Below are 13,322 nucleotides of genomic sequence, written 5' to 3'. Positions count from 1 at the left end.
AGAAAAAATAGTTCAGTAGGGTAATAGGTGGACGCTAAATGTAATCGTAATGTGTGTGAATTTCCTCTTTTCTAATTACTTTGAACTACATTTCTTTTATAAGTTATTTAAAAGAATGATTCCGTTACAAACAAAATAGTTTAGTAGGCAATCGATGGAACTTCTTCTAAAAGCTCATTAAAATGTGTAATGAATAAGATTTAGAAGTACCCTTGGAAAGGAAGTAGATAGAGCAGCTGAAATTGACTCAATTTTGATGAATTGATAAAACAGAGTTTTAAATAACGACAAAAATTAGTTGGTATTGGAATTAGTGGCAGAGCTTATAACACACTCGCTTCCACAGCAGTTTCCAGTCTTATTTAGGAACTAGCAGGTATTGCCCGTCTTAACCCGGCTCAATATAATGTTTCCAATTGTATTTATTTTGTGTGTGCATAACCTACCCATATGTTTTCACCTTATAAGTTACCAGTAGGAAGGCATTTAAGGTATTTAAATGAACATTTTCTGTTCTTGACAAAAAATTGTTCAGTAGTCCGTTACATTTTTGTTCTTGCCAAACTATTTCTTTAAACGAACATGACCACTATAACTAATATTTTTTTAAACCTCCCCCCTTTGGAGTTAGAATTTTCCAAAAGCCTTTCTTAGTGTGCTCCTACACTATGATGGATACTATGAAAGGATACTTGAGTCCAAATTTCATCTTTTACCGTTTGGGCTGTGCGTTGATCACCAATTAGTCAGGACAAACTGTTTTATATATAGAGATAACGCATCGTTTTAAGATAGACTATGTGCAAAAAAGGGGAATAATTATAAGGGTATATCCTAATTTTAAATTCACATTTGAGTCAATACGGTCACGCACAAACTCGGAATATGAAACACGGCACTCGTGTCAATGCCGTGCAGCGATGAGCCACGATCAAAAAGCACTGACAATTCTCATCTCAATTTGCTAGAGAAAAACTTTCGATAGTTGAAGCCACCGATACCATCAAAATATCGAAGTTTGAATGCAATAAGCAGAATATTTAATTAATAAAATCTAATTATTTATTGAGATCGATAAGAACAAATCATATACATACATACATCTGCCCGCAATGCGAAGCAGAATATGCGTAGCTCCGTTATTCGGTTTCTGCTTTACTATCGCATACGCAGTCGTTGCTTAGCGACGGTAACTGTAAACTTTTGGCGTTTTGCCTTTGCAATTAACATTAAATGGTCAAAACGAAAGAAGATGAGCGAGCCAACAACTTGAAGTTGTTGTTGTTGTTTTGTATTTACATGCTTCATACATATACAGGCATAGATACATATGCTTGTACATATGTATGTATGCATGGGCACACATAGACACGAACTGTTCCCAACTATTTGATATTTGATATATGGCAAGTAAAAAACATATTGCTATATTTTAATCGTTGAATGCCAATTTGTTGATATAGTTATGTTGATTACATTACCCAAATTTGAAATCGATCGGACAAAATTTATAACACAAACTATTCATTTGAAAAAGTGAATAAATATTAAAACCCCAATAATAAAATTAAATGCGATATATCGAAAATATCGATACTTGTGTTGATATATCGTAATACATGTCGAATACAAATACATCGAAAAACATCGTTTGAGAGTTATTGATTATAATACTGTATTCGATTGTACACTGTACACATACATACATACAAATTTATTTGTATGTGTACGGTAACTGTAAACTTTTGGCATTTTGCGTATGTAATGAACAGGCGTAAATGATCAAAACGAAAGAAGATTTGCGAGCCAATAACTTGAAGTTGTTGTTGTTGTTTTAAAAATTTTGATTTGAAACCATAGAAAACTATTTTTTACAATTAAACAACAGTGTTCGATAGCCCACTGCATACTTGTACATACAAACCTATATATGTATATAGGAATGCATGAACGTACATACATACTTATTGATGTACATACATACATATGTACATGCTATACATACAGACGTATGTACGTATGTAATACATATGGTGCTGGCGTAATTCATAATGCGAAATTCTTTCTAAGGGGAGAAATGTCCCCCCTGCCCAACATGCGTACGCCCTTGTAGTCCGTTGTCCTAAAAACTCCTTATGCCAAATGTACTAAACAAAGAAAAAATAGCATAAAAATGTTTATGTTATAATGTTAATAATTTTTAATTAATTAACATTTCTTGCCCTGTCAGTGCAAGACGAATGTACTTTTGTACATACATATGTATGTATGTATGTACATACATGTGTACAAATGAACATTCACACATTAGTGTCTCACATTTTGCTTTGGCTACTTCAACCGTTTGCACGCAACTACACGAACAGCTGCTTGTATGTATGTATGTGTGTGTGTGTGTATGTATACTTAGTTGTCCCCAACTGTTTGATATTTTGTATTGTTTGTTCTACCTGCATTTGTAAAATGCATATTTTAAAAATCGTTAAATGCAAAGTTGTAATTTTAGTTACGTAGATTATATTACCCAAATTTGAAATCGATCTGACAAAATTTATAACACAAACTTTTCATTTGAAAAAATGAATAAATATTAAAACCCCAATAATTCAAGCTCCAACAGAAATTTTGAAAAACCGAGTATGCAGTTTTGTTTGTATTCTTTTATAGATTATAAAACCTAAATTTAAAGTTGATCGATTCAAAAATGCAGAATTTTCAAACAAACTTTGGAGCTACTTTTCCCCCCTTTGGAGCTCGAATTTTCCAAAATCCCTTCTTAGTGCGCATCTACACTATGATAGGATACTTGAGCCCAAATTTCAGTTTCCTAGCTTTTACCGTTTGGGCTGTGGGGTGTTGATTGTGTTTCAATTTTTCCACGGAAAACCCCCCTTTTTTCATGCCCCAGGAAAAATGGTGAAAAACCAAGTATACAGTTTTTCTTGTATTCTTTTTGAGAGTATACAAACTAAGTTTGAAGTTAATTGGATGAAAATTGTAGATTTTTCATACAAACGTTGGAGCCCGTTTTCCCCCCTTTGGCGTTCGAATTTTCCAAAACCGCTTCTTAGTGCTCACCTACACCACTGAAGACAACATGTGTCCAATTTTCAGCCTCTTAGCTCTTACCGTTTGGGCTGTGCGTTGATTGCACATAGCTTTTCGTTTACCGAATTTTCCACCGGAAAATCATTATTATTCAGGCCGCAGGAAAAATATTGAAAATCCAAGTATACAGTTTTTTTTGTATTCTTTTTGAGAATATACAAACTAAGTTTGAAGTTGATCGGATAAAAATTGTAGATTTTTCATACAAACGTTGGAGCTCGTTTTCCCCCCTTTGGAGCTCGAATTTTCCGAAACCCCTTCTTAGTGCTCACTTTCACTATAAGAGGGATCTTGTGTCCAAATTTCAGCTTCCTAGCTCTTACCGTTTGGGCTGTGCGTTGATTGCCAATCAGTCAGTCAGTCAGTCAGTCAGTCAGTCAGTCAGTCAGGACAAACTGTTTTATATATATAGAGATAATTATCTTTTCAAAACGAATAAGCTAACATAGTTTTAAATAAAGACAAAAATTAGTTGGTATTGGAATTAGTGGCAGAGCTTATAACACACTTGCTTCCCCAGCAGTTTCCAGTCTTATTTAAGAATAATTATCTTTTCAATTTGAATTGCTTAGCCCCGAAAATGTAGGTCTTTCTTTAGGCCAGGGACATATTAAATAATTAATAGCATCGCATAGCCAATTTGGACGCTTTTGTAAAAAAGCAGAATAAATAAAATGTATAAATTTCTTCTGAGCAAATCGTCTCATTCCCCCATTTGGTGAGGGCCCTCGGCATTGAAGAAGCCGCCGACTGGCGAAGCAAATATTAGCTGCCTCACGATTGCAACATGGGGCATGGGCTAATGCTTTCACCCCCAGCTTTGGATGATTAATATTTGATGCGTGCCGATTAATTTAATAGTATATACAAAAAAACCAGTAGCAACAATTTCGTAAAATCAATTTAAAATTTAAATTAAGTAAATGCTGTAGCCGGCAGCTGTTGAAACTTTAATTGGTGTAAGCTTCCCGAAAAAGAGGAGAGAAGAACGTGGAACTTTCATCATTCGGGTGATGGGAAGATGCGAAAGGTTTCGCATATACTGTGGTCTGTGTATGAAATAGCCGAGCTCGCATGTTTGCCAAAGTCGAACCGTTAAAGAATAAATATTAATTATAAGCCAACATGCGGGCACAGTTGACTAATGGCCAAAACCTTTTTGGACGTCAGCAGCTGACGAAATTGTTTCAAGATGTCTCTTCGTTGTCGTCTCCAACAATGCCGGCCACTAATTGCCAGCGCTCTTCCCCCTTACTTACAACGAAACTGACAACAAGATCGTAAAACGAAATCCGTGCTTAATTATTTGCATATCTAAAACACAGTAGTGTCTATATTTGGCGCTAGTGTCGAGCTCTGTATCTCGTTTGTGTCTCTTTTCGCGAATTCTTCTTTGCATATCTCTCCCAAGTATGCCGATGATCTATGCGCTGACCACGGGGAGAAATTCAAAATTAGTTGGACCGGAGCTGGCAAAGTGGACTAAATGTCTTCGGCGGCGCTCAGGCGGGCTCAGTCCAATTTCGTGCGCGTTCGAGAGAGCTCCAAGCTGCTCCGATATAGCAGGATCAGCAGATAGATCAGAATTTGCTCAACATGGGGATTGTGCCATTGTTTTCAGTCGGTCTGGCACTGACCCTGACCCTGACCCTGGTCCTTGTGGAGGCCCGTGTGCGCGGCAAGCGCTACGACGAGGAGACAGACACCATTGTCGAGCTGCCAAAGCTGGGCGCCATTCAGGGCAAGACCTTCGAGACAAGTTGGACCAAGCGGGAGGTCCTGCAGTTTGTGGATGTTCGATATGCCGAGCCGCCAACGGGAAAGTATCGGTTCAAGGTGTGTGTATGTGTGTGTGTGTGTGTGTGAAAGCATAAAAATCCGTTACTACTAAAAAGTGGCAACTTTCTCCAAAAATTACAAAGCCAGTAACTCATCAAAGACTCTGATCAATTAATGGAGCTTTAAAGAATCAGAGAATGTCGTGTGGAAGAACAGTTTTAGCAGCTCCCTAATATTATTAACAATAACAAGTGCTTGTCGGTGGTTTCGTTTTCACAAAAGCATGCAAAAAAGTATAGAAAAGCAAAACTCAAAATACGGTTTGCCAAAAATTAATGTGAAAGCTCAGAAGCTGAATGGCTGTCAAATTTAAATCTCTTAGCCCGTCGCTATTGTTGCGCTCATTAGGAATTTCCAATTCCAACTCGTTAAATGCAAATTATTTGCATCATCGCTTTAAAACCATCGTCTCTATGTTAATTCATTCCTCTCGTATATTTTCCGCTCGAATACGATAATTGTGTAAGTACGAACAAGTGCGAAAGGCGATATACAAGTATATAGTAAAGAAGAGGTTCCGAAGGCAGATAACAAAATAATATTTAAGAATAATAACACTTGTTCCTTTATGCTGAAAATTTTCAATTCCACTTGTCTGATAGTGTAAGGTTTTATTCTATTCATAGATGGAAACCGGCTCACATATTTATTTAATATCACCAGAGAGAAGAGAACATTTTAAATTACATTTCATTTTAATAATTTAACCGACCGAATCAATTAAATAATTTCTTTGCTGACATTGTTTTGATAAATAACTAGGTATTACAAATATTGTCTGATTTGATCTTAATTGTATTCATGTTTCCTATGCTTATCTCAACTGTGGTATTTTTTATCGACACTTATTTTATTTTCTGGCAAAGAGTTTGCAGACAAATATTGTACTCGTTTTGTTTTATATGGATATTTAATATTCGCAAGAGTTCTATACTAAACCTTTATGCTAAAACGGTTTTTTGTTTCATGAAGTCGGTATTTACAAGTTCGTCTACCGACGAATATGGATATGCTGATTTCTCCCATCTAGCTGCTAAAAAATGTATACATATGCATATTTTGTGGACTTGCTACTTTCTGATTTCTTGTAAATGCTGGACTAGTTAGTTATCAAGTTAGCTAAAAGGCATAATTAAATATTTGCTCATGCTTTATTTAGTAGCCGCTAATATAAGTGTAATGCATTAATAAGTTACTCGAGGCTTATCCATTTTGTAACATCTTTATTCATCGCTGCTTCGTTACGTTCTGTGTGTCTTCTCAGTTATATTTCTTACTTACAGGCTTAACTTTAGTTTAATTAAAAATACAAAATAAATCGTAATATCTTCCCAAAGATTATGTATGTACCTATATATTAATATTCAGCTATTCTTTTTAACGATTCAATTCAGTTTACAAAAATACAATTTTTACGTCATGTGCAATTGTATTAATTATCTTCAATACAAAACAACCATATGAATTACAAATCATTAATTACTTTCGATTTGTTTTTCTTGACAACCTTTCCTCCCGTACGTGGTATAAAATTCTGGTGCAGTCAAAGAAGAATTATCATTCTTTTTCACATTTTCATTTCCCTATATTGTTCGATTATTGTGAGAAAGAACACAAAAATATAATCGACTTATTTTTGTTTCAATCCAACTACCTTTGTTAGGGTGTTTGTATATCTAACCATAAGTTTCTGGCTCTTAAAAAACTTTACACTTCGCTTTTCCTTATAATCAACCATACTTTTACTTTGTTGTTTTACTATTTGTTCTGATACTAACCGTGTCTTTAAAGACAGGTTTAGTAAACCTTGTTTTTAAAATAGGACCAACAAATAATTTTACTTCTGATTCCCCTGTAGTACAATAAATAAAATTTCGATAATCAATGAGAAATCAATTTAAATTGTTAAATAATGCCAATTCACAGTTCCATTCTCTTAAAACTTGCATGGAAAGATTTGTTCAATAATGTGAAATTGTTGTTTTTTTTTAAATATTTGAAATCCCGCAGAACTTTGGTTTTATAGAATTCTACCCATTTCGAAAACGAATCTATTCCTACAAGTAAACAATGGTTTTTTATAGATGTTGCACAATAAAAATTAATTCTACTCCAAACTGGGTCTGTATACTTCCATGGAATAAGATAACATTTAATTGTTGCAGTTCTAAAGAAGGAAGGCATGTAATAATCAATTTTTTAATTTCTTTGTCAACAGCAGGCCACCAATTATATTTAACAATTCCTATATGACTTTTTTCAATATTGGGTTTTGTCGTATTTAACTAAAAAGGCAATCCTTTAGTTTCAAAAATTTCTAACAAAGACGCAAAAGATATTTATTTCCCCGAAAACACCGCCTAATTGCAAACATAAATTAGTTAAATTATTTGAATAATAAGCTAATTTTGTTCATAGCCTCCCCGCCCCATTGAGCCCTGGGAGGATGTAATGGATGCAACAGCGGAGAAAATCGGCTGCCCCTCAGTGGTCTCCATGGACTCGTTGCGGAGGCTAGATGATGTGCTGGATGTGGAGGATTGTCTAACGATGACGATTACCACTCCTAATGTAACTGCTAAGCTGCCCGTGCTGGTCTACATCCACGGCGAGTATTTGTATGAGGGAAGCAACTCGGAGGCCCCACCGGACTATTTGCTGGAGAAGGATATTGTGCTAGTAACCCCGCAATATCGCTTGGGACCGTTTGGTTTCCTCTCAACCAAGACCGACGACATACCCGGCAATGCGGGCTTCCTCGACATTTTCTTAGCTCTGCAATTCATCAAACACTTCATTCAGTATTTCGGAGGCGATCCAAGCCGTGTTACCGTGGCTGGTCAAGTGGGTGGCGCGGCGATTGCGCATCTCCTGACGCTTTCGCCAATGGTGCAACGTGGATTGTTTCATCAAGTGATCTATCACTCAGGCTCGGCCATAATGCCCATATTCCTGGAGGACAACCCGCGGAAGCATGCTCAAGAGATAGCAGAAAAGGCGGACTGTCAGATGGTAACGGTTCGCGATCTCAACAACTGCCTAATGGATTTGTCTGCACTGGAGTTGCTGACGGCTTTTATGGAGCACGCGGTAAATGGAGAGTTTCAATAGAACTCCATTAACTTTACTAATTTTACTTTTTTCTGGCTAGCTGGAAAAATCCGACCTGGGGATTGGCCATACTGGTGGCATTCAATTCACCATTGGGGGACCAAGCGGTGTGCTGCCCAAGCATCCCTATGATCTCATGCTGGAATCGAATTTCTCATATCCTGCACTAGGTGGTTGTCCCAAAAACGCGGGCACTCGGGTGCTCAATGAAATTGTAGAGAACGACTTTGAGGGTAAAATCCCAGACGATGAATACAACACCTACAATTATATAGACCATGTGATACGCCAGGTCGTTGGCACTGATAAGACGATGTTGTTGACGAGCTTCGTAACCCACGACTTCTTCAACCGCCAACTCCTGGAGAACGGTACCTTCGATACGCTCATACCTCGGCTCGTTGACGTGAGTAAACAAAATGGCAGTGGTTGGTAAAGAATTTTGAATAACCTTTGGCTTTATTACAGGTGGCTGGCACGTTAAACCACAAATTGCCAGTCCTGCTGGCCCTGAACATGAACAACAAACACAATCCAGATAACACATTCCTATACTCTTTTGACTACGCTGGCGAATTCAATCGCTACCGCGAAATGGATGAGGAGACGAATATGCAAAGCCCATTCAAAGCAGGAGTTTCCCTGACTGATGAGGCGCTGTATTTGTTTCCATACCCAGATCATGTTAAGCGCCTGAGTCCTCCCGATGAGACTATGGCCCATCGCATGGTCGAGCTTTGGACAAATTTTGTGATCACAGGCAATCCGTTGGGCTCTTACCGCTCCGGCTATTGGCCGCCCATGACCACCTTGTATGGGCCTTATATGAAAATTGATGAAACACTTACCATCGGGGGCAATTATTTCAACGAGTTCTCGGCTACTTTGAAAGACGAGGAACAGGGCCATAGTCTTATCCGTGAAATATATTATTTGCGTAGTCGCAAAAGGGCGGTACGCCGAAAACACCTCGCCAGCAGAATGAAGCAACGGGATGTGCGTAAAAGTCTAATCAAGAGGCCTAACCGCAATAAGATACGGTTTTAAATATCGAGAATACAAGTAGAAAAAGACACTAATATTTATTAAAAGAATTATTTTTAGCAAGTAGAAAAATAAATACCGGTGTCTGCAAATTATTTTATGGCTACGTTTTCTTTTTATGGCTGATAGGCTGTACAGCCCTTAGCGCCGAACTTTACGCAAAAGTCTGATATATCTTGGGGCATTGCGCCTTTTACGATTATAGCTGGGATACTCTTGTCTTGTCAACGAAGTCCGCTTCATCGTCTTCTTCGTAAGGATCCGGATTTTGCTGTTCATATTGATCCCTATCATTAATATCGTAATCAGAAGGGTCCCAGGACGCATTGTTGTGGTCCTGATCGGTCCGATCATCTTCTCCGTAGGGTGGCTCGTCCTCAGACTGATCATGAGGGGGGTAAGGGTAGTACTGCTCAGGGTGCTCGTGCGGCTCCTCTGGCTGTACCTCATGAGCTCTCGCATAGTCGTCGTACCCCGCATATGGGTTCTCGTGTTCGGCGTATTCGTGTGGCTGCTCGGGTTGCGCATCGTGGTTTCTCAAATAGTCGTCATATGGGTCCCCTTCGTTGTTCTCTTGCTCGCCCGGTTGTTCGCCCCTATTATAAGGATCCGTTTCCTGTTCTTGAGGTTCGCGTTGATGTTCGCGTTGCTGTTCGCGTTGCTGTTCCCGTGCCAGTTCTTCTCGTGCCTGATCTTCGCGCTCACGTTCCTGCTGGTCACGTGCTTGTTGTTCTTGAAGCTGTTGCTGTCTTTCTCTTTCTTCGCGCTCTTCTTGCTCCTGCTCCTCCTGCTCTTGCCGCTGTCGCTCTATCTCTTGCTCTTCCCGCAGCTTTTTAGCCCTTTCTAATTGTTCTCGCCTTAGTTGTTCATGCTGTTGTATCAGTTGTTGCCTTAGAAGTTCTTGCGCTTTAACGTATTCTTCGTAGCTGGGATAGTCGCTTGGGCGTTTTCGCCCTGCATCTGATGGGGCAGGCCTACTTGGCTCTCTGGGTGGTTCGCGCTCGTGTTCCTCAACTGAGTTTGATGGTTGCTCCCAACTGGACTGCCTGGGCGGCTGTTGCTGATAGTTTGGATAGTTGTATGGTGTATGAGCAGTTGATGTCGTTGTTGTTTCATCGACTGTGTCTTCAGGTTGCTCCCAAACTGGCACTCTAGCTGGTTCCCTAGGCCACTGTGGATAATTTGGATAGGAATACTGTGGGCGAACGGGGGTGGCGGTTGTCGTAGTTGTGGGTGGTTCCCAGGCTGGTTGCCTAGCTGGCTCTCGAGGCCACTGTGCAGCATATGGAGTGCGAGCAGTCGTTGTCGTCGCATTGGTTGTACTTATGTTGAAATTATACAGATTAGGAACATTAATGCCCTCGCCAAAGTGCTGATCCAACTCCAAAGTGTTCTCCTTAGAGTTGGTGAAGCGCAAAAATGGACCGTATTCTGAGCTGACGCTGGGCCAAACACCGGGATTAGGATTTGGTACACCGGTCTGGGCAAAGTTCACCCACATGGTGACAAGGGCGCGTGCGACAGTCTTATCCTCAGGATTCAGCTGACTCACCTCCTCAGGATAGGGGAACAAATAAATACTGTCATCACTTAGCGTGGCGTCCAAGCCAAAAGGCAGGGGGTTGCGCAAGTGTCCAAAGCGGTGATGCTCGCCCCGATAGTCGAATGCGTACAAGTAAGTAGGATGCTTCCGATGGGTGAAGCGTATAGCATCGATGACGGGCTCGCGGTAGAGTATAAGGTTGGTCAGCTCCAACAACCCTGTAGCCACCTTGGGACCATTCGGATATCGCGCATCTTCCGGTGTGAAGATCTCGCGCAATGCCCAGTTCAGCCAGATTTGATGATGTTGCGGAGGAGCTGTGTGACGCAGAGCCACATTTATGTAATCACTTAGGTTACGTGATTGCAGCCGCTCGATTTCGGGATAGAAGCCTGTTTGTAGTACAGAATACTTAAGCTGAGTGAGTGAGTCATGAAATGGAAGCCTCTCCCTCTACTGATTTGAAAACAGTATTTCATGTCCGTATTTCCGCTTATAAGCAGAGAAAAATGCTTCCAGTAATGGATACTTACGCGATAGGATAAAGGCACCCGCGTCCTTTGCTGCTCCCAGTAACGTAGGCACGCTGTTTGTGGCTGCCAAGTGTGCTGGATGGTCAGGCAAGTATCCCAGAACATCATTAACGACCAACTTAAAACCTCCAACGAAGCTGCGACCGCGCGACTCATTCTGTTGCCAGAGCTCCTGGAATGCCCTTACCAGCTGTGAGGTGCTTAGCCTGCCCAAGCAATCATAAAGAGGCTCCAAGTTTGCAACACTGGAAGGACAACGAGCGAGTCGCGCAAAGGTAGCCAGGGTATTTAAGGGCTGATCATCAATAAAATACGGATTCAGCGCCGTTCCCGATTGCAGTATCAGCTTTGAGAAGAGTCCGTTGGCCTTGCCGCTAATGCTAAGGGCATGAGCCAACGTGGCACCTCCCGCCTGTCCAAACAAAGTGATTTGCTCGGCATCACCACCAAAGTGGCGTACGTTGCTTTGCAGCCATTCCAGGGCCAAGTGTATGTCTGACAAAGCCACATTGCCGGGTAGCTCCTCGCTTAGTGCGGCCAAAAAGCCAAAAGGCGCCAGACGGTAGTTGATGGCGACCAGCAGGACATCGTGCTCTAGGAAATAGTCGGGCTGAGCCTCCTCGGCGCCGCCATCGAATAGCATTTCACCGTGCACGAAGACCAGCACAGGGAGATCACGGGCCCCAGCTGGTGCAAAGATATTCAATGTGAGGCAGTCATCCACAGCCTCGCCACGTGCCTCGGCCTGCTGCAGACTTTCCAGTTCCGGAAATTGGGCGCAATTCGAGCTTTGCCGTGTAGCGTCAATGCGTCCTTGATACTGCAATGGCGTAGCCTTTTGAAAGCGACCCAAGCCGCTGCTCACCTGACCGTAGCGCAAGCCAAGAAAGGCATCGATAGGACGATTCTTGATGGTCTTATACCCACGCAGTCCATGCACCTCACCAACTTCGGGTAGCTGTACAGCAGGGGACTGTTCTGGCCACTGTGGCTCCGGCTCCCATTGGGGCGGAGGCTGAGGAGCTGGCGGAACTTGGCCAGCTTCTGGCCATTGCGGTATCTGTGGCAGTTGGGGAGCTGGTGTCGTTGTTATTCCTAGAGCCCAGGGTGCTGGTCTGAGAGGCGGTGGTGTCCAATGGGGACTCCAGTCCTCGCTGCTTTCATTGTCGTCCCAACCATTTTGCAGGGCATGGCACCCAAATAAGGCAACAAACAGCAGCTGAAGCCGCAAGAGCTGGCTGCCCGAGTGCAGCATCAACATGTTGTGAACTGTGTCGCGAATGAAACAAAACTGATTTGGGCATACGTTCGGCACTAGGAAATCGAAAGTTCAAATTTAATCGCTCGCATTTGCCTTGAGATGTCGCCGCGCACACAGAGATACATACAAGTAAGTAGAGTAGCTCTCGATGTCGCCACTGCTAATCTATAAGACGCGTATATTCCTCAATGCGCACAGCCCAGTTGTCAATTATGTCGCTGGCGTTAAGGCTGTGCTATATCGGCCGGCGGCATCCGTCCCAGCGTTGTCTATCTCCTACTCGTATGCGAGTATGTAAGAACGTTTCTGTGTATGCTCCGGCCCTGTGATGCACAATGGGCCATAAGTGCTCAATTCATAAAAACTACTACTACTATAAAAATATATGCGTTAATAAACAAACCTACTATCCGATATCAATCATCTGATCTTCCCGTTGACAGTTTGTTTCCATAAAATTGTTTCTGATGTCGAGGAACTTTTAAAGACAAACATAGGATTTACAAATAACTTATAGTGTAAGGAGAACTTGTCGCGTTCACAAGAGTGGTTCACTTAAGTTTGATATTGTTCTCGCTGTTCTGGAAAAAAAAAATGCCCCAACCATCTATAGTATTGAGCATTCGAATTATTATAGTGACTTTGTTATAAGTAGTTGCTTTGGAAACTGCAAAATTAAGCGAAAATTATGGAAAAGTTTACAAAAGTATGTACAAAAATAATAAAACAATGGTATAGTCGTACTTTTTGACAGCCTTCTACAAAAATATTGTTGTTATTAGTTTAAGTGAAATTTTATAACAGAAAAATAGAAGAGACAATAATTATCTTTAAAGCATTGAATGCGAATGGAAAATAGGGGAATATGTAACTTAAATTTTAA

At 40.9% G+C, this 13,322-nt stretch overlaps 2 protein-coding genes across 2 annotated transcripts; one reads left to right on the top strand and one right to left on the bottom strand.

Moving 5' to 3' along the window:
• Window positions 1–4,704: 4,704 nt before the first annotated feature.
• Window positions 4,705–9,113, top strand: LOC115628613 (glutactin). The gene is made up of 4 exons (XM_030524797.1): window positions 4,705–4,944; window positions 7,366–8,037; window positions 8,099–8,464; window positions 8,527–9,113. The coding sequence occupies exons 1-4, from the start codon at window positions 4,705–4,707 to the stop codon at window positions 9,103–9,105; spliced, it is 1,857 nt and encodes a 618-aa protein (XP_030380657.1). The 3' UTR covers window positions 9,106–9,113.
• Window positions 9,114–9,121: 8 nt separating this feature from the next.
• Window positions 9,122–12,441, bottom strand: LOC115628517 (glutactin). The gene is made up of 2 exons (XM_030524669.1): window positions 11,179–12,441; window positions 9,122–11,037 (listed from the first exon to the last, which is right to left on the bottom strand). The coding sequence occupies exons 1-2, from the start codon at window positions 12,437–12,439 to the stop codon at window positions 9,302–9,304; spliced, it is 2,997 nt and encodes a 998-aa protein (XP_030380529.1). The 5' UTR covers window positions 12,440–12,441; the 3' UTR covers window positions 9,122–9,301.
• Between the last annotated feature and the right edge of the window lie 881 nt (window positions 12,442–13,322).

This window comes from Scaptodrosophila lebanonensis, unplaced genomic scaffold (genome assembly GCF_003285725.1).
Source record: "Scaptodrosophila lebanonensis strain 11010-0011.00,11010-0021.00 unplaced genomic scaffold, SlebRS2 tig00000118-arrow-arrow-pilon, whole genome shotgun sequence".
NCBI classification, from domain to species: domain Eukaryota; kingdom Metazoa; phylum Arthropoda; class Insecta; order Diptera; family Drosophilidae; genus Scaptodrosophila; species Scaptodrosophila lebanonensis.
The sequence above is the reverse complement of the archived record's forward strand: the minus strand, read 5'-3'. Positions and strand labels throughout refer to the sequence as shown.

What these genes read in the sequence shown, in the direction of transcription:
- LOC115628517 (XM_030524669.1), bottom strand. Translation starts at nt 12,439, where the DNA reads ATGTTGATGCTGCACTCGGGCAGCCAGCTCTTGCGGCTTCAGCTGCTG. An exon ending in GGGTGCCTTTATCCTATCGC is followed by an intron (nt 11,038 to 11,178) that starts GTAAGTATCCAT and finishes TACTACAAACAG; the next exon opens with GCTTCTATCCCGAAATCGAG.
- LOC115628613 (XM_030524797.1), top strand. Translation starts at nt 4,705, where the DNA reads ATGGGGATTGTGCCATTGTTTTCAGTCGGTCTGGCACTGACCCTGACC. An exon ending in CGGCTTTTATGGAGCACGCG is followed by an intron (nt 8,038 to 8,098) that starts GTAAATGGAGAG and finishes TTTTCTGGCTAG; the next exon opens with CTGGAAAAATCCGACCTGGG. An exon ending in TCATACCTCGGCTCGTTGAC is followed by an intron (nt 8,465 to 8,526) that starts GTGAGTAAACAA and finishes GCTTTATTACAG; the next exon opens with GTGGCTGGCACGTTAAACCA.